Source organism: Corvus cornix, chromosome 1, assembly GCF_000738735.6.
Source record: "Corvus cornix cornix isolate S_Up_H32 chromosome 1, ASM73873v5, whole genome shotgun sequence".
Classification (NCBI taxonomy): Eukaryota; Metazoa; Chordata; class Aves; order Passeriformes; family Corvidae; genus Corvus; species Corvus cornix.
Window position 1 is genome coordinate 113,408,106 of NC_046332.1, and position 20,902 is coordinate 113,429,007.

At 46.1% G+C, this 20,902-nt stretch overlaps 1 protein-coding gene across 5 annotated transcripts in view; it reads right to left on the reverse strand.

Moving 5' to 3' along the window:
* The window catches only part of PDE9A (phosphodiesterase 9A), a 52,666-nt gene that overhangs the window by 8,874 nt on the left and 22,890 nt on the right, over window positions 1-20,902 (reverse strand). For 2 of the 5 annotated variants that reach the window (XM_039553011.1, XM_010394627.4), the window contains 9 exons: window positions 20,465-20,519; window positions 19,562-19,632; window positions 15,427-15,511; window positions 11,207-11,288; window positions 8,507-8,581; window positions 5,436-5,522; window positions 2,344-2,448; window positions 1,187-1,269; window positions 180-336 (listed from right to left, as the gene is read on the reverse strand). In XM_039553011.1, the coding sequence (XP_039408945.1) occupies window positions 180-336; window positions 1,187-1,269; window positions 2,344-2,448; window positions 5,436-5,522; window positions 8,507-8,581; window positions 11,207-11,288; window positions 15,427-15,511; window positions 19,562-19,632; window positions 20,465-20,519 (800 nt within the window). The other 3 variants (XM_019283077.3, XM_010394626.4, XM_019283076.3) reach the window with 3 other exon arrangements.

Below are 20,902 nucleotides of genomic sequence, written 5' to 3' on the forward strand. Positions count from 1 at the left end.
ACGCATTCCAGGGAGTGCTGCTGTGGAAGTTTTCCAAGAATCCCTCTCGGATCCTTCCAGCGTGAGGGGCTTTTTCAGCCCTACCCTCCAGGGAGAATGAATCACTCTCATTGTGAAGCAGGGAAGTCCGTGCGTGTTTACATCCTCAGGAACGGCGTGTACAGGAGCAGCATTCCTACCTGTCTTATCTGTTTGAACTGCTCCTGGTCCACGTTGGAGAAAATGTTGAATTCGGGCTGGGAGATGATCTGGAAAGCCACGGCACAGTGGTGGTTCTCCAGCGGGGAGATGTCGTTGTAGCGCACGGCCAGCTCCGTCCGCGCGTTGATCTGGTAGCTGAGGGCAGGGAAAACCGTGAGGGAAAAACTCCTGCAGACACCTGCCAGCTGCTCCAAACCATGCTGCTTGCTCTTGCTTACATTCTTTTCAATGCTTATTCAGTTAGCTGCAGCTTTGGTTTTTTTGGTTGTTGGCATTAAATCAGATTTTCGGAGAAAATAGGTGTTACTTTAATGTAATCGCAGGCGCTGATTCCCATTCAGTGGATGAACCTTCCCCTATAGGCTTTTTTCCCTTCTTTAAATTTTACTACATCTCTAGTTTAAAATGACATAAAACCAGAAGGAACTCTCTGGGTTTAATTCCCACTATTGGCAAATGCAGAGATTCTCACTGATCCCAGTCAGAACTGGGTTCTGCCCTTATTTAATGAATGGTTACAAATAGATCAGATTCTCTCCCTTTCACATGCACACAAAAGTGTCCATGGGTCAATGGCAATAATTTCCTCACATCATAATAAACAGAGTAAAATGCACTTCATGATTTATAATTATGAAATAATGTGTAATCTAAATCCCCCTTTGCATTTTAGTGTAATTATTCCATTATAATAATTTATAGCTCTGTTACCAGCTGTCAAATATTTTACCTTGTTTTTTCAGGAGTTGGGGGGAAAAGTGTTGGAATAGAAATCTGAAAAAAGACATTTTCCTTACAGAATCAAGGACAGCTGGCAAACCCCAACCCAGACCTGAGCTCTGCTTTGGCCCATGTGTGAGTGAACAGCAGGGCCTTGGGAAAAGGTCAGGCTGTGAGAAGAAAAACCTGATCTACCAAAAAATGCCAACCAGTATTACCTTCCCAACAGATTTTAAGGGAAGAGAAAGCAAGAGAACAGACTTACGTATTGTTATAGCCTGGATGGTCCAAGTCATGGCACACTGCTGCAGTCATGAGAATCAAAATGTCAATTTGGGAAAATTTCTCCTGTAAAATACAAAACATGAAAGTAGTATTATGATTTCTACTTCCTCTATCCCTATAAATCAAAATAAATGAAGAAACCAGACATATTTACTTTTTAGAGAAATGCAAATCTGAGCAAAATGAAGCATTTTTCCTTAGGTGAATTTACTTCAGCCAAGAACGCGAGACCTGACTTCCCTTCCAGTAAAAATGACTCAGATTTGCCTTTGTTGCATTAAATAACAGCAGCTCAGAGGAGGCAATTTCCTTGAAACTTGCCATTACTGCAGAGATCATATAAAAGCACTGAGACATTAGTACAGTCTCTTAAAAGTCATTTGAGCACCCGATTACTTAAGGGAGGGATGGAAGATGGCTCTATTGCCATTGCATTCTGCATTAACTGAAGTTAGGAAAAGAGCGAGAAAAATTAAATGTTGTGTTCCGACAGCTTTTGAATAGCCCAGACTTACATTAAAGCAAATTTTTCTTCATACTGCTACTGCCAAGAAAACAGACTCAGGCCAGTAACTGATATGTTTAACTATGGAGAAGAAAGGGGTTTTTAAAGTGAATAAAAGCGGTTTTGTAAAGAATGAAATTAATATATATATGAGCGCAGGTTATCCAGACAGTGAATGAATTTTGGGATAAAATAAAGGTCAAATATGTGTTCAGCATACAATACATGCCAGGCACAAGCACAGGTACAAGCACACATTTGGAGAACGCCTCTTGTGGGAACATTTTGTGTCCCAAACAAAGAACATACCCACAGAGCATAATTCAGTAGGGGTTTGGCTGTCATTCCTAAATGTTTCACTCCAGCAGTGTACAAACTGTGGGCATCCAGGAGGTGAAGCTACCTTCCCAGCAGCCTCAGAAAGCTGTGTAGGTGCTTGGGGTCAGAAATGGGATGGCTGAGTGGGCAGCCAGAGGCGGAAAAGCAACACCTCTCCTTGTGTGCCCAGAGACTGAGCAAGTGCAGCCTCCTCAAAGGCCACCACTGGCCAGCAGGCTGGTGGCCCATTTTGCAAGAGAGCTGGCACAGGTTTCACGATGGAAATGGAGTGGTCCCATCAAGGGGGGTCATACCTGGAGGCTGCAGAGCGAGATCATGCTGTACATCATCTGGGTCACGCAGAAGCAGTGCCGGAAATTGTGGAAAGGGTTGTTTCTGTAATTGTCGTGAATACACAGCTGCAGAGAGAGGGAATGAAGCTGTCAGAGATGGCAGAGCTGTTTCTCAAGCACTGTATATCCTTAAAGAAGTCCTGTGGAGCCCAGGATTATTCTCTGCCAGGACAGAGTGACAGCACGAGGCCTCTGACACTTTCTGCCTTCCCAGGTGAGATTTCTGTGTTCCAAGAATTCACCAGCAAGTAAAGCTCACAGAAAATCCCCTCTCATACCAGCCAGCAATGGGCAAATATCCCAGCACAGCTGCATCTCAGTCCTTAAGACAGGACTCTCTGCTCTCATCCTGACTTTGTACTTCAAACCTTGCAGTGGCTAAATGGTGACTTTGGGGACTGTAAAGGGCTTGGAGCCCACCCCACTCCTGCTGAGTACAAACTGCAGCTCTGATATTTGAAGGCTGAAATGTGGCTGTTATTTCATTTGCCAAAGCTCAGAGGTGGCACTTTGGGACACGTTGCTTGGCAAAGGGAAGATGTGGAGCACACCTGGGTGGGCTTCCTGCACCAGGCAGCCTGGGAGAGGTTGAGCTGTTATGGGCTCATGGGAGCCACTGTTGTGTGGTTTAACTTCCTACATATCCTGGCTTGGTTGCCCTCATTCCAGAGGCAGGATGAAGCCTGTCCATCCCTGTGTCCTGGCTCCTGCCAGCCAGGCTGGCTGAGGAAGTCTGGCACAGCTGGGTTAACACATGCCACGGTCATTATTCCAATGCTCCTTTGGCTTCCTGTCCCTCACAAAGCAGCCAAGAGTCAGCAGCACTGTCAGACCCTTCTGCTGAATCCTCCTCCATAGCCTGAACCCCTCCAGGCAGAGAGCCCTCATGCACATGCTTCAGTTTCTGGGACTGAATTAATGGCATGGACAGAATTCCTGCCCCCTTCTCTAGCTAAATAATGAATTTACTTTATGACTCCTCACACCCCATCAGGATCAAACCCTTTAACCCATCACCTGACTTCTGGGAAGCCTCAAAGCCCTGGATAAGGTCAAGAGAACTCTGGCATTTCAATGCTTATTCAGTATCTGTGGGTTTCATTGCAAAAGCTCTGCTCAGATTACTCTGCAGCAAAGATTTTAGAAACACATTTCATTATTCAAAAGGAATGGCACGATATGGTTGTCAGCCAGGCTCACAGGTGGTGAATATCTCCCAGCCTACACATGGACACCCATGACACTGCACAGAACTGCATGGATGTAATGTATACATCCAGCACTGGAGCCCAGAGCATCCCAGGGGACTCCTGACTCAGAGCACTGAAGGGATGGAGTGACTGGGATGCATTAGTCATTCTTTCCTTCTCTTCCTGGGAGATTTCTGTAGCCAGTGGATGTGGGAGCAAGAAAGCCAGGATAAGCATGAGGTGGCTTTTTCTCTCCCACTTGAGTTCAAAGTGATGCTCATACTGTGCCCGGGGAAGTGTCTTGCTTTGAAGCAGAGCCCTTGAGGCTTTTAAAAATCATCTTTCTTTCTGCAAGAAGGTAGGAGACCTCACCCTGGCTTACCTTTGTAGAAAATACACAACAAACTCCCCTTGTTGCTCAGTGAGGCTGTCTTAAATGTTAGTGGTGACAAATTGCTTGGAGACACAAGCTAGGGGAAGCTGCCTGCAGCAATGTGTGTGGGTGGCCTGTTGGTGTGTGTTGACATATCACCTTGCTTCCCATGTTTTCGGGCTGTGAAACAGGAGGAAGAGATCTTCTGTTTTATCGCCTCTGTGTTACCCTTGTTTGTATTGGGTTTCATCCCACCCCTTGTCTTCAGCTGCTTTATAAGGTCAACACCACCGAGCTTTTCATTTGCCTTCTTCGGAGAGAGATTTACCAGCTTTAGATCATTTTCGGTATCTCCTTTAATGCAGTCACACCATTTTTCGAAAAAGGCTTCACCAGTTTGCTGGGAATAAATTCCAGGTGAGCCTTCTGCCTTCTGTGGTGACATTTTATCCCTTATTCCAGGCTCTGGTTAGCCTTGTGCCTCGTTGGCTCCCTCCTGCAGCAGGGCACCAAGCAGTGACAGCCCCGTGCCTCCTGCCATTGCTGTACTGCAACACGGGATGAACCCAGTCTTTTCTTTGTCTTTTCCAGCCACCTCCTGATTCTGGGAAATTTTTTTAGGCATCTACATCCATTTAGAACAGTGCCCTCTATTCTCTGCAAACTCCTCAGGGAATTAGAAGAGATTAATGAGATGTAAGTCTTTACTAAAGGAATCCTATGAAACATCTGTGTAATGAATTCAGACCATGATGTTTTTAATTATTGTCTCAATCAATTTGTCAGACACAGAGGTAAGTTTTTACTAGGTATAATTCTTCAGGCTATCCCTGGATCTTTTTTGACAATGGATAAAATATTTACTGTTATACAGTCCTCTAGGAACATGATGGGTTTTCTCTAAGAAAGCCAATATAATCTTCAGCTTTTTAGCAAACGCTTTCTTATGCTCTCCCTTGGACCTGAAAACTCATTGCTTTTTAAATATTCCAGTGTTTCTCCCTTAGACATCTCACTTTTGGTATGATCTCATCTTTCTCACATTTTGCATCTCTGCAACATTCTCACATCAAAGACTGAAGCAAAGAAAAGTTACCTTCTCAGCAATTCCTTTTCCTTCCTGCCTTGCTCTTTTACTCCCTGTGATTTAGTACACTGAATGATTATTGCACATATTAGCACTTTTTAGCTATATCTGAAGGCACTTGTCTTGCCTCCGTTTACAGTAGGTATCAAGAGCATTCAGCAGAAATGAACTGCTTTCAGTAATAGAAACCTCAGCAAAGGAATGCAAAACAGTTAAAAAAGAGTCATTTGTGACCACAAGAATGCAGACATTTTCTGAAGTACTTAAATTTGAAGAATTTGTATAGACTGACTGCTTTCATTGGGATTACTCATGCGAGTCATGTTAATTCCATGACTAAATGCCTTGTTTATTGATTTTTGAATGTGAAAAATTGCAAACACCAGTAACTTGAAATACTCACCAACCACCTCTTCAGTGTGATAGGATTGATGTTGAAGTCTTTTACCAGCCCAAGGTCGTGGTACATGTGCTCCAAACAGCTCAGCATCTGCAGCCAGGAATGGGCAGGTTATTGTTGGCTCTGTAAATATCCCTTTAGGACACCCTGTGACATGAATTTCCCCCTTGCAAGCATCAAATAATTGCAGAGCCCTCTTTAGATGAAAGAAAGATGTTCAAAGATTGTATGATTAAAGACAGTGCAAGAGGGGAGACAGAGAGGGTCTGAAAGCTTTTTGAAGCAGACGCTGCTGTTGACTTCACAGGTTTTGTGCAGGGCTTTGAATAGCACACCAGCACTCTGGTAATCTGTGATTCGTGTGTATCACAGCAATTCCTGCTCACAAAAAAAAGAGTATTGCAGTTTTTCTAGTTCAGCTGGGATGTATTCCATCGCTCAGTGAAACCAGTGGGAGCTTTGCCCTGGCTGGACAGAAATGAATCAGGCTCTAGCTGGATAGAAAATGACAGCAGAAAATAAGAGATCCCTAAGGAAACACTTATTTCAGACATGTGTCAATACCTTCTTTCTTTATGACTTCTTGTGAGCTCCTAACTCCACCATCTTAGCTCAGATCTCTTGTTTTAAAGATTTCCCATTATAACCCTACAAAATTGCAGCAGTTTTGTGATCATCCCCTCATGGAGACTGTAACTGTGAGTCCCAAAAGCTGAAATGCAAGGGCAGGCAGCCCTTTTGAGACAACACCTGCAGTAGGAAGGGGGATGCAGACAATTTAGCAGCACATTTAATCATCTGGGCTTGAAAGAATTGGAAACAAAAGATATTGATAATCTCAAGTGTTTGGGCGCTTAACAGCTTCCACCAATCAGAAATTAAGAGGTTTCCTGGATTTCAGGAGTTTAGGTACTATCTGCATTCCCATTTCTGAAGGCCAAATCTGCAGGGGATTGAATGTGGCCATTGTGTTAGGAAATGCAGCTCTTAGACTGTAAAGCAACCCAGGGGTTTCAACATGACGAGTACAGTGTCACAAATACAGCCTTGGAGGCATTTCTAGTTAGTTTTCTGTTATTTAGGCTCTTAGAAACTCACCAGGAAAAAAAGGATTTAATATAATGAAACTGTATTTATCCAGGGAATAAACATAATTCACAGAGTAATAACAGGGCTGATTTTGGGTCATCCAAACAGGAAGAGACTTTCCTGCAAGACCTGAGGGACAATGCCATGAGCTGAATTCTGCTCAGATCACACAGACAGCATTTTGCTGAAGATCCCCTTGTCCTGGTAGAATATATGTTTTGCAATAGTTTCATAGAAGACCTTCCAAGAAAATAATCTTTATCCAGAATTGCTGAATTATCCTTAGAAAAGCAGCTGTTGCCAAGAGAGCTTTGGGTGAGTGACAAGGCGACTCTCAGTCACAGAACTCCTGCCCCTGAACACAGGACAACCTCAGTTTTCATGTTTAGCTTTCTTGGTCAGCAGCATAAGCTTGAATATGGGATTCTTTTAGGGCTTGAAAAGTGAGAGGGCATTTGAGAAAGAGGACCCAGGCTTGCTGCAAAGCTCGGTTTACTGAGATGCTGCAGAGCACATTATTCATTTGCTTACAGATGACTGTGGTTTATGACCCGCCTGTCCCACACTGAGCACGTGGGCAAACACTCGCTGCTAAACAAGCACTGACAGAATTGAAATATTCTCTGTAAACATAAAGCAGAGCTAAGAGGGTGAGATAAACCCATATGGTGCTCGGCTCACCACAGCTTGTGTGGAATCTCATTTCTGAGCAGACTCCTCCTTGCAGGGCAAGTTTAATCTCCACACCCTCCTGTTTGCCTTGTTCATGCCACCATATAATGTTTCCTAGCCCTCTGAACGAGTTACTGTGCTAAAGCACTGTCCCCTGGCCCACAGGAATCCACAGATAATGTCTCTCCTCATTCTTTCTTAACAGTCAGAACAACAACAAGCCAGCAGTGTTATGGTCCACCTGTCAGATTGTAGTTCCCTCTTGCTGCAAAGACCTGACAGGCATTTGTGGCCATGGCACAGAGGGAAAGAGCTGGCGAGGGAGCAGTGGCTGCGGAGCACCTCTGACCACATGAGGAAAGCTCTGCCAGCCTCAGCGAATGGGAGATGGACCTAAAGCCACCAGAGAGCCCTTCTGTTGGTCTACCAGACACAGGAAATATCCTGAAGGGAATATGCTGTTCCTGTGGATGTGCATGGGGTGTTTTTCCTTGTGATGCTGAGCCAGAATGACTCTGCGTGCACAACCTCTGATGGAGGAGCTAATTAAGGTGATTGCTGCGGGGGCTGCTTCCAGAACTACCCAAGCTTTTCCCTGGCCAAAAACCAGCACTAAACCCCTGGTTTAGTCCTGTCCTCCATTATGATTTTCTTAACTGAGGTTTGCTACTATTTGCTAAATCTGGTTTTACATTATGTTATAAACTGTTGACTCTTAACATCCTTCTCCTTCACGCTTCCACAGAGGCTCACTCATGGACCTTCCAGAACCTTCTGCAGTACAAGTGATGAACCATGAAAAACACTAATAGCAGTAAAAAAAAGAAGAAAATGAAGCAATAAGAAGATACCAATTGGTTGTGAATGCAGCCTTGCAACCTCTTCAGAACAAACTGCAGAAAAACCCTCAGCTGAAGGGGTGTGAATCAGTGCCTGCACCTCTGCCTGCTTCTTTATTGATTTGAGTGGACTTATTGATGATGTGCTTAAGTACACACTTCTCTGGGGATCGATTTGTTCAGATAAAATGGTATGAGAGAACTCATGTGGCAGTAATGACAGTGCACCAGTTGAGGGACTGCTAGGAAGAGATTAAAGAGCAAATAAAGAGGAGCCAGGATATGATAAGCAGCATAAGCTACCTGGCATCTGCTAGGAAGAAGCACTGCATTCTGGTGTGGTATGGAAATAAAATAAATGTATAGAGAGTAAGGGGCAGGAAAAAGGGAAAGACCCTGCAGACTGTCTCAAAGGGCTCTTCTGACCTTGTTGGCCCTCAGAAAGTGCCAGCCCAGCTAATGTGGCATCCTCACCTCGTTGGGCTCCCACAGCCAGACATCAAAGGTTGGTTTCCGCAGAGCCTCAATGGTCTCCTGGGACAGCATGTACTGCAGACAGAAAGGCAGGAGCTGTAAACAAGGGTGTCCCTGGCATGGGAATTGCTATTGGCATGTCCTAGGGACTGCCGGGGTTCCATTCATGAGCCATGAACCACATTTCCCAAGGAGAGAGCAAATGATCTCTCCCTCTGGCCACCCAACCCTCCTCACCCTTCCCACCAGCTTGCAGCTGCACATTGGGCCAGATCCTTGTGGAGCAGGGCTTGGGAGAAAAGGGAGTGGAGGTGTTAGGGACAGGGTCATGGCTAAATCCAGCACAGGGAATCAAAGGCACAGGGCACAGACCCATCCCTGATGCCTGCAGAGCATCAGAGGCACTCGAAGCTGCCCGTTAGGGAGGAGTGGTGTGAAGTGTCTCTGCTTACAGTGCTAAATTAGCTGGTGGGGATGATATGTTTATTTTCAGATGATTTATGCTCTCACTTTGAGTGTTTTTTTCAAGAGTGCCCACAGTTTCAAATGGGTTGTCGGCCTGCAAGATTCAAGTGATTTTTTATCATTACGCTCAGAAGCTTAAAACAAAATCAAGTTCATTCACCAGTTACGGCTGTGTACAAAATGAAAAAAAAGGGATGTGGAGGGTTAGAAGACATGGGGACATCAGGACTCTACAGATTCATCTGTTCAAGACTCTATTCATCAGTGGTTTTGGGACTCAAAAACCTTGTGTCTTCAACTGGCCCATTTACCATGGCTGTCTCTGGGTTGGGTTTACTCTCCTGAGCAGGTGAATGACAATTTCTGAGCCATCAAATTGTTTGATACTTAATTCAAGGAGGAACACCACTGAAGATTAATTTTCCTCCTTCAGAAGGCAAGGAGTTTTGCATTTGCATATACAATGCACGTTTAGTGTGACTTTCTGCAAGAAAACAGCGAATTAGCAGTACAGGTTTGGTGTTGCAGTGATGTCTTCCTTCAGCCTCATTGACATTGGACAAATCCAGCACCTGACAGCTGATAAAAAATTTCACAAATCTCCTGATGCCTTAGGTTTTAACTTTTATATTTTTCAAATCCTGTACTGCTTAGAGTGTAACTCTGAAGTTTCTTGTAGCCTGTTAATTTCTGCTCTCTCGTGCTAGGCAGACATAACAAAGCCTCTCCAGGCCTGCTCTCCAAGGACACCCAGAGCATCCTAGGCCCAGAAAATATAAACCAAAAGCCTCTAAAGGGGGGCAAGTGGAGGGGAATTGCATCATTAAACTGAAGCTTTAATTGGAGAATTAACCCTGATATGCAAATGAACCAAACCTATCAAAGTATGAAGAACTCGTGACCTGTTGTCCATCTTGGGGTTCATTTTGGCAGTGGCCTCTGGCTCCCCAGGGGGTACCTTTGAAGGCCCTTCAAATAAAGTACCTTATTCCCTTACTCCTGTCTAGTCTCTGTTTCTAGGAGGCCTCTCAAGGCATCACTCCAAAACCCCAAAATCCCATAAGCTTTGGTCTAGGAATAATGCAGAAATACAAAATACCAGTTTACTCTTCAATGGAAGAGTAAAACTACCAGTGCAACTCTTCATAGCCCTTATTCTTAATTCAAGATCCTAATGCAGCAGTCCATCAAGGTTTAATCTGACATATATACTTACCAGGGGAAAAAGTCTGGCTTAGAACTGATGTGTTCTGTTAAATCGTGTTAGTGTCAGGAGCACAAGCCTCCTGGGCAAAAGTTAATTAAAAGAAATAGAAGTCCCACAGTCTCTGCGTCAGTGGAGGTCACTTTTTCCAGGCAGAGCAGCATAAACAGCAGAATTTACTGCTCTGCAAGGCTCTGCAAGGCTCTGAAGACAAATGTGCACAGAGCCGTGCCCGTGTCATGCACCTGCATCACACAGGACCATGAGGATTCAGGATGGCTGAGCCAGCTTTGTTGTGTGCAAGGAGATGCCCACGGTTAAACCTTGATTTGCACACATGTGAGCTGGTGTTTTGTCAAGGTCTGAGCTGGGCACTGGGCAGCTTTTAATAATTCTTGTGGGCAAAGACTGCTGGTTCTGGGACCACAGACCCTGTGCTCTTCATGGTTTCAGCCTCTATTCATCACTGTGGATTTGTACTTTCACTTGCCCAGGAGACATTTTTCTTCCAGCATTACTGTTTTCTCTAGCAAATACACTAACTCATTTTCACAGGGACAATGAATCATTTTGGAGAGAATCCAATGTCACATTTTCTCTTTGTTTCCCTAGGTGAAGCATCCCCATAAATTACTTTTTAAATTAAAAAATAATCCATTAGGAGAAAACAGGCAGCAGCACGACTTTCAATCAGAACACAGCATTACAGGGTGGTTTTGATTGTTGCTATGAGCAGGGAGAATAAACAAATACAACTAGACAAAAGATCGTTAGATGTTGATGAATGCACAATGTTCATTAACATTTCAAACACTAATGAGCTTTCAAGTATTAAAGACTACTGAGAATTAAACTTTAAGTCACCGCGGGCAACTGACAGCTTTTTCCATTGGCTTGCAGGAGTTTTGGATCAGACCTTGGATTTAGAATAACTAGGAATTAATGGCCAAGGAGTCACACATTGTAAAGCAGAGCTTGTCAGGATCCAGCCATGCAGTAGGGTTATGGGAAGAGCAGGGATTGTGTGGTACCTTTGGGTAGGATGGTACATCCCGCCGGGGAGCCGGCCTCTTGTTTTCATCCAAAAAGCTGTACTTGCAGGGACAGTTAGTCCTGAAATGAAATATTCATCTGTTAACATTGAGGGAACAGAAGCACAGTGCTTCAAAAAATGCCAGAAGTGCTCTGGTCTCCCAGTAGGCACCACTCAGAGAATCACCCCACTCCACAGCCTCTCCCTTTCTAATGCAGTGTTGTTCAAATGCTTTGGAAGTGTCATCCTCTTTAGGATTTTCTCCCTTTGTGCAACACCCCTGTTGCCCTTTCTCAGTCTATTTGCATTCAAGAGAGAAGCATCTGAGTTCAGGCATGTATCCATGGATACCCAACCACTTCTCCTTAAACTGAGCAAATTTCAGGGAGCAGCTTGCTGTCCATGGTGGGCATCCTTCCCCAGGGCTGCCAGGGACCACGCTGGGTATGGACCTGCACACCTGTGCTGCTTTTCTGGTGAAGGCACCCACTGAGCCTTGCTGCAGCCCTTAAGAACTTCCACTTTGATGGTGTGACCTCTTTAGCTGCTGCCCCTCGTGTGGGACAACAGCAGAGAGGCATGGACTTGGCAAGATGCCTCTTCTTGGTTCCCTGATCCTGCAGGAAGGGAGGCACTGCCAGCAATTATAGGCAATTAACACTTGCCTGGTTATTAACACCAGCACCCACTGCCAGTTATCTGCTCTTCTTTCCTCTGCATGTGGAAAAGCCAAGCTGATGCTTTCCCATCTGAGCAGAGGACCAGGGAGGACCTTACTGCTCTCTACAATTCCCTGATGAGGTTGCAGCCAGGTGGGGGTCGGACTCTTCTCCCAAATGACCTCAAACTGTGCCAGGGGAGGAACAGATTGGACATCAGGGAGAATTCATTCCCTGAAAGGGTGGTCAAACATTGGAAGGGGCTGTCCAGGGTGGTGGTGGAGTCCCCATCCCCGGAGGTGTTTAAGGAAGGACTGGACATGGCACTCTGTGTCCTTGGGCTGGGTGACAAGGTGGGGATCAGTCACAGGCTGGATTTGATGGTCTTGAAGGGCTTTTCCCACTTAGTTGTCCACATGGACTTCATTAACTCTCATGTCAGGCCAATCTTATTGCATTTTGCATTTATAGAGTCATGGAATGGTTTGGATTGGAAGGGACCTTAAAATTCATCCAGCTCCACCCGCCCTGCCGTGGGCAGGGATGCTGCTCACTAGGCCAGGTTGCTCAGGGCCCCATCCAGTCTGGCCTTGAGCACTTCCAGGGCTTTATCCCTGTAGTCCTAACATTTGGATTATCCTTTCTCAATTTTCAAGCCTCCTGCCAAAGGAAGCAAAAAGAAACCTCCCAAAAGAAGCCAAGCAAAGCATTCCATTAACTCTATTTGTCCATTTTTGACTATTTCTTATATTGTATCTCTTTTTAGTGATTCTCTTCTCTTTTGGGAATTAGTCCAGGTCTCTTTTTTCCTCTTAACATTGATGTCTGCTCTCATTTCTGGTGGCAGTGTCTGAATCCTGTGAAAGTTATGTCATTTTACAGTTCATGGTTGTCAGCTGACTTCATCCAGCTGCCTTTTCTTGCCCTATTTAAGCAGACTCAGTTGATGAAAAGCTGTCTTAATCATTTCTAAAGCTGCTTCCTCAAAACTCCACTGTGTGGGGTATTAGTAGGATAAAAATAGTGAGATTGGGGCATTCCTTGCCCTAATTGGAGCTGACTGCCAGGGTTAGCTGAGGGTCAGCCAGCTATCTCTAATTCCCAGCTGTAGTAGGATATTGAAGCCTTCATCCCAGCACACTGGGGAACACACCAGAGCCAGCCAGGATGCATCAGACCTTCACAAATGTAAAACTGTATCTGCAAATGATCATGATTTTAAATGACACCATCATGCTATTAGCATCTGCCAGTGGGGAGTGCAAAAAGCAGACAAGCAAAAAAAAAGCAATTTGAGGAGGATGCAAATGGGGCTGCTTTGCTCTTCTAAAGAAAGAGATACACAATTCACTGCTGCTCGGCCTTACTCTCTCATTTGGTAATGTGACAGTAAATATAAGAATAGGTAAACATCCATACAGCTGTGTACAATGTGATGTTATTGAAGGAATATAGGCTCTCACACATATTTATGTACATTAATTAAACTGAGATGTGATCCCTAATTGCAACCACAGTGCGTTATCTAGCAAATGACACTGCACAAGGGATGACAAGTCCAAATGAGAGCAAATACATTTCCACTTGGCTGGGACGCCTCTGTTCCCACACATACCTCATGCCAATGGGAGAGGGCTTGCTCAGCCACCCTGGAGTGAAGCATCCCTAGGCTGGGGGCACCACAGGCTGGTGGCCTGGCTCCTGTGGGGATGTGGTGGCTTGGAATAGGGAACCACATCTCATTCCTCAGCAGCTCCTGATGGGACCCATCAAGGAGTGTCCTCTCCTCAGTGTTGTATCCACATCGAGCTGCTGCTTTGGGACCCAAACCCACAGGCTGCTGATAGTCATGGGCAGAATTCTGGGCAAGCATGAGGGACTTTGTGCAGCTGGGAGGAGGAAGATGCAGCTCAAGGTAACCATGAAGAGCAGTGACAGAGCCATATGGACACAGCACCAAAGTGATGCTGAGCAGAGCGAGTCCCACTCCTGCTCCAGCAGGAGCAGCTGTGGGTGTGAGCTCAGAGCAAGCCAGGGTGGGTGTCTGTGCCCAGCTGAGCCCCACACCCACTTTTACTACAGCTTTCCAGCCTCACACCCCATGCTGGTCTCTGGCTTTTGGAGCCTGTCACATCTCACCACAAGGCCTCGGTGAAGGTGACACCCCAGCTGGAGCCGGCTGCACAGAGCAGATGGAACACTCCCATTCCAGCTTTTCTTGTTAACAGGTTGTCGTTTAGACCACAAAATACAGATTGGAAGGTGACAGGATCTGGGATGGGAATGAGTCATGGCTGCTGGGACAGTCTCGTACTTCCTGATTTGGTGTGGCGGCAACTGAGCGAACACGAAGTTGCCGTAATTTCTTTTTCTGGACCTGATTCCCTGTCCACCTGTGCATCATTGTTCAGCTCTGCCAGCTCCCTGCCACATCTGAAGGAAAGACACACGGGCACACACATTTCACACATCACACCCAGCACAAATCAGCGCACATGCTCTTGCATTTGCTGCCAACCTGGGCTCGGATTTTTCTAACGAGATTTCCCCACACAACCCAATAACAAATGATGTAAGTCACAGGGCAGACTGCATTCCATCCGGCTGGGATAAATCCGAGGCACACTTCTGAGGTTAACAATGTTACTCTGCATTTATGCTAATATGACAGCTGAATTTGGCCTTGGACTTCATGGGAATGAATTATCATTGTGCCTCCTGACATATCTGGATGGCAACATTTATAAAACTGAGTCATTATTAAGCCTGAATCTTTTAGCACATCTCCCACTGCCCTCAGTAGGAAGCAGTTTTGATTAAAGGTCAGAAAATCTGACCCCACGAGAGACTGTCAAGACAGCATAGTTACATTTGCTGAGAAAAATCCCCTTCCCCCTCATTTTGAGCAGCACGGTATATTCCTCTTCAGCAACCTTCCCAGATGTATTCCCAATCTTACAGTGATGATTTGTTTCTCCTAGTGGGGCATTTCAGTGACACAGGGGGCATTTTCCAGCTGAGACCACACACCATAGGAAATGCAGTTTTTTCTGCTGGTGTTTTAATTACAGCAAAACCGAGCTTCACCATCACAATGAGCCCTTGCATTAGAAAGCAAATTCCTAATTTCTTGTTGAATTTGAAATGGATGATTTATAATAGCGTGAGATCATAATTAGAGGAGCTGCTACATATTTATTTGGTAATTTCCCAGAATATACTGGAGCTGATTCGAGTGTTAGCTGGTTCCCAACTGAAGGCTGCACTGTGCAGAAGCTCTTTTCCCATTCTCTCTCTCCCATTAAATCTGGATGAAGAATTCCTATTCTGTATGGTGACAAATAACTCCCAAGACCTTTTTCTCTATTCCCATGGCCCAAGCTAATTTAACTGCTGAATGGCTGTAAATCTTCAAACGTTAAATTACAGCCACTGTCCTTGATGCTTGTTGGTTTCCTTGCTCCTTTACTTCTAAGCCCAGGAGATAATTCTGTGGAAACGTTGCATTAGGGTTTGAAACCAGACACGTTCCTGTGGTTAGGTCCCAAGCAGAACTTACCTGCTGCTTCTCGCTGCCATTTCCTCCCTCATCTTTTTAATGTCACGCTTGCATTTCTCAATCTCCACCACTTTCAGGCCTTCCACTGCCAACAAAGGAAAACAACAGGGGTGTTACCATGGCGAAAAGTCGCAGGATCTCGTTCCACAATGGTGCAAAATTTCAGAGAGCTCTGCCACTGGGGTTATCCAGCGAGGCAGCCAGCTCTCACAGGCTGCCTCGGCTCTCCCACGTGCAGGTGCTGCCAAAGTGAGAGCTCTTGGAAACCCACAGGAATTCTCTGCTGCCAATGCAGATAACAGCCACAGCGTTTTAATTCACTGAATGGCTATAACATCTCGGCTTTTCCTCAGCAGCAGGCAGCTCTTCTGGTGCCTTCACTTCTCGGCTGTAGAGCACGAATCAGAGGAAATCCTGAGCAAAAAAAAACCCCTCCCGTGATGGGATGATAAGCGCGGCTATGCAAACACCATCCCGGTAGGATTAGAATTCCCATTAAAATAAAAGGTTTTAATTCGAAAGTTCGTGCAGAGCATTAAGGAGCTCTGAGAGGCATTGCTGGATACAGGAAAACCAAAGTGAGAATGCAGGAGGGAGAGAAAAATGCTGAAAATTTGGCTCTAATGATGGATTTCTTTTTTTTTTTTTTTTTTTAAGTATTGAAAAATCTGTCACTTCTTTTCGCCGATCAATTCTGTAATCAAAGGTTATTTCTACATGCGGCACAAAAAAATCCTATATTTGCCTTCTGCATCTAATTGTGAGAGCCACGAGGCAAAAAGTTTGATTGCCTTTTTATGCAGCAGGGCACTTTATTCCACGTAGCCCAGAGAGCCCAACGCAGTGAGAGTATGAGAATAATTCCCCCTTTTCCTTCCCCCTCATTGAACCATCAGCGTGATCAAGGACATGGCACTACTAATTACGTACGTGTCATTCATATGCAACCATCTCACATCTCATCTGTTTGCTGAACTTGTTGTTTGCATGGATGAGCCGTGGGGGCTCGGGGAACTCCAGGGAACGTGCAATCGGACAATCAGTATTCAGCAACTTTCTTAGAAAAATCGCTGTCTGGATCACACTTATCTGGAGAGCAGCATGTAAGTGACAAAACCCTGCCTTGAAGGGCACAGCTCTGGAGATAAGCAGAGACCCCGGTTTTGTTTTCCTTCTCAGAGTAACAACGAAGATTTGCAGCTGGAACAGGGAAAGGGAGAGATGTGTACGAACTAAGCCCAGAGTGCCACGTATTAGGAGAGCAAAGGGGAAGGGATTTATGCTTGTTTACTGGGATGTCCTCCACTTAAAAAATCCCATTTAGAAATTGCTATTTTTTTGCCTGTCATTGTTACAGCCAGCTTCTTTCGGTGATCACAGTGTTGTGATACAGGCAAGCTGCTGTCCTGCTTATTGGATATCTTCATTCTGGATACCTGCCTGCACTTTTTTGGGTGCTTTTTGTCAACAGATGATGATCAGCTGCTATGTACCACCTGGGTGCACTCACCTGGGAGAAATTCCTGGGTAGCCCATTTGCCAAGATGCCTAAAGGGTGGCCACTGCCTGTTTGAAGCAGTGGGAGCCAAGCAGAGTTATCAGAGCGACAGGGAAGTAGGGGCAGAAGAGGAGTTCTGGTGCAAAATGGCAGCCCTGAGCATTTTTTCGTGTTGCATCTCTTTAGTTCTCATCCCAAATCTCTCTGGGGGAGCAGAGAATTTACATAATTATTTTCTTAAGGTAGATGTGAAATGCTTACAAATTGCGAAGGTTTTTTTGCCAGCTTTCTTATTCATGTGTGGGCTGCTGTACAGAGAAAGTCAAGTCACGGGGCAAAGCATTCCCAGTGCTTGCTCTGCGTGGACTCATTTTCCAAGGGGAAGTGACAAGCTTTAGCTGGGATTTAAAAATCAGCTGAAAGATTTGGCTCCCTGAAAACACATCTCTGAGGCGGTCTCTAGGCAGGAATGGGAAGGAAGCTGAGAACACTTCATGTGAGGTGCAGATGTAGTGCTGTCATGAGCACTTATCCCCACACACACACGTCCCCTCTGGGCAAGAAATCCTGGAGAGCACATGTGAAAGTGGTGGAAAAGGGATCTCTGAGGGAGGCAGAAGAAAAGGCAAAATAAAAGCACAATTCTTTCCACATTTGGCTTGCAAATGATAAATGGCCTTGTCATGTGCACTGATTAAGGGCCCATTATACTATTCTGCAGCAAGAAATACCTTCTGAAAAGACCCTGTGCTGTCTAAAGAAATCCTTGGGCTGAATCCAGCACGAAACATGGCTCTTAGAGCAACCTCTGGGAGCCCAGCTCGAGCAGGGAGGTTGGACACTCCCTTTCTCCCACGGTTTTGCTTCTTAAACATGACAGCCTGGGGAGTTATTTCAGAATGCTGCAGACTGGGCTCTGTTGCAAACTCTGGAAGCCCGATTTCGAGCAGATAGATGGGTGCACTTGCAGACAGGCAGCCCAGGGAGCTCCTTGCCACAGGCTGAGTGAGGCTGCGGGAGCCGGGGCGGGGAGCGCTCAGGCAGAGTGGCAGCAGATTGCTCCATCAGCTGCTGACTCCATCAGCAGTGGGACTCAGGGGGAGAACCCTCCTTTGGGGAGCAGGGAATTCAGTCCTGCATGGCACAGCAGCTCTGGGCAGGCTGCCTTCCCTAAACCAGCAATAAAGTGCTGGAGTGGGCAAGAAAACTGCCAGAAATGGCATGAATGGCTTGGTTATCTCCCTCCACTGCCAGTGCTGAGAGGCAGTGTGTGCCAGAGGTTCACCAGAGGCCAAAAGCAGCCCCTAGCTGGCTGGGATAGTTGATTGCTCGGGCTGCCAAGGGAATACAAAGACCCACAGGCTTACCTCATTTGCTCTAATCCATGGCACTTAGCCCTGAGGAGTGGAGTTGGTTAGAAGTTTCACTGAAAATGCAGAGTGACTGAGTTAATTTTTCTCTTCTCTTTTTTTGGGGGGAATAAGCCAGCAGAGCCTTGGGAGAAGCAGCAGCCAAACAGACAGGGAGGAATTCATACCTGGGTTCCTTTCTGGGGGGTAGGCAAGCTGCAGGTTGTCCCCTCCACGGACACCCCTCAGCAGCAGGAGCCTGAGGCTGGGGTGGCCAACAGGGAGAGAGGTTTCTCTGCTGCTGCTCTTGAAATAAGGACATTTCTTCCTCTCCCTGCTGACAGAGGGATCAGTCTCCCCAAGCAGCTGCAGGGTCAAGGTAGTTTCTGGTCAGGGGAAGTTTCAGGAAAACAACTTCTTCCATGAACCAGAAAGTCTTTTTTTTCCCAGCCAGCCCTAGTGGGAAAGTGCTTTCTGCAGCTGTAGTGCTGGGAAAGGCTCTCCTGGCTGCTGACTTCAATGCTGAACAGCTGCAACGATGTGGCCTTTGGAGTCAAAACTGGATGGCAGCACCTTAATCATACCCCTTCCCTGCCTCTCTGGGACCTGTGTTCTGCATACTGTACTGAAGCAACTCAGAGGGTGCACAGAAGGAAACAAAACAACCCAAAAACCAGAAAAGGAGCTCACTGACCAGGTGAATTTGAGTTGGCTGTTGCACAGTAACGATCTGGTGGCGTTACAGTGCAAGGGTCTGGCTGACAGCAGGAGGGTGTTACCCCCTGGAATTACAGACCAAATGCCCCAGTGAGGGTGGGATCAGGTTCCCCAGTGTTAGAGGATCAGGGAGTGCAGAGGGATGGGGGGGTCACTGCTGGGTGCAGGGAGGTGACAGACACCTGGGCCAGGGGGACACGGGAGGGCTGGCCAGGGGCTGGGAGGGGGAGATGGGGAGGTGGGGACCCTCTGCCACAGGGACATGGGAACAGCAGGACGTGGCCCCAGGCCCCAAAGCTCAGTAGAGGGCTCAGCAGCCCCTCAAAGGGAGGACAGGAGGTGGTATGGATGCTGGCAGCACCAACCAGCCCACCCTGGTCCCCACGCCAGTGCCACCATGGGCTCCCATCATCCCCACGCCTCACCACGGGCTGACCTGTGGCCTTTTGGGCTCAAAGCTGGCCAAATGACAAGGGATTAGATAAAGTGGAGGGGCTGCTAGGAGCAGGACAGATCAGAGGGCACAACAAGGCACCGGTTCCCACTGTGATAGGAATAAAGGGACACTCACATTCAACCTTTTTCTCCAGCATTGCCAAGTGATTAGCTACTTCCGTTTTCAGCTCATTGATTTTAAAAACCCTGGAAAGAAAACCCTCATGTATTAATGTTATACATTTAAAGCTCTACCTACCCTAGGTGCTAACAACTTCTGCTAGAAATGTCCATATTTGTGTCTCTATTTTCTCTATTTGTGTCTCTGCCCAGCCTCGTTTGCCAGAAGGAAAAGCAGATTTTCCATGGAACTGCTAACATTTGGGCAGAAAATACACCCAGGTTTAATTTTCATAAAAATTAACAAGTTGGGGTTTTTTTATGGCCCTGGGAATGTCCTGTGGCTCTACAACACTTCACCTCTCCCTCTCTCAGCAGTGACTTGCTACTGTAGCCCCCCAGGGAAGCCAAGTTAAATTGATAATGCTTCGTCTCAGAGCAGCGTCTTGGTGTCTGCACACTCTGAAACCTCCTTCCCTCCTGTCGAGTTACGCTGCTGATTTGCTGGGCTGTGGTGGGACTGATCTGCCTCATTGAAACCAGCTGGGATTAAATAAGCAGCTACACAGATGTTGAGAAATCCTCTCGGAGGAGAGACATTTTTGGGTGATAAAGGGGAAAATGAAACAAATCTGATGATTTGACTATTCAGCGAAGAAGCATTTCTTTTGCTTCCAAAGAGGGAAGGAGCATTTACTACTTGATCTCCTTTTTAGATCAAAGATAATCACTGAAATTGCTTTTGGTTTAAGCTACTGTGTTGCTGTCAGCAGGAAATAACGTGTCCCAGACCTAAATTTGGCAGGCAGAGTGGGATTTGAAAGATGTCTTAAATGCCCCTCTGCCTCCTGTGAAAATTTCACTTCAGGCTGATAAAAGAAATAGCATTTTAAATTAATAATGATGTTCAGTTTCTTACCTCGAGAACTGCTCAGCAATCTGTCCCAATAAATTCTGGAACAATTCTTCTTTCTCTGAAAAAAATAGAGGGAGACATGATAGAAAAAAACAGAGGAAAGAAGACATCCTCATGCCTTCTGCAAAGTGGTGTCCCCAGGCTTCCATTCGATGGTGAGGCCAAAAAATTGTTTTTGGTCCTTTGTACAATGTCAGGGTTTGGGAATGACTCCTCGTCTCACCTGCCTGCTCTTCCTGCAGATTACAGTCAAGGTTTCTCAGAGGTTTATTTTTGGGAGGCTGGCTCTCTGAGAGGTGGTTTGTTTTAAGGCAGCACTTTCTGGAGAGGAGACCCCTTTCACATGTCTTGGGCGGGACACCCTGAATCACAACCGGCTTTGGAAAGCTCCTGCTCACAGTCAGTGTCTCTACACCATCAGCACACTGTGACAGAGTGCCC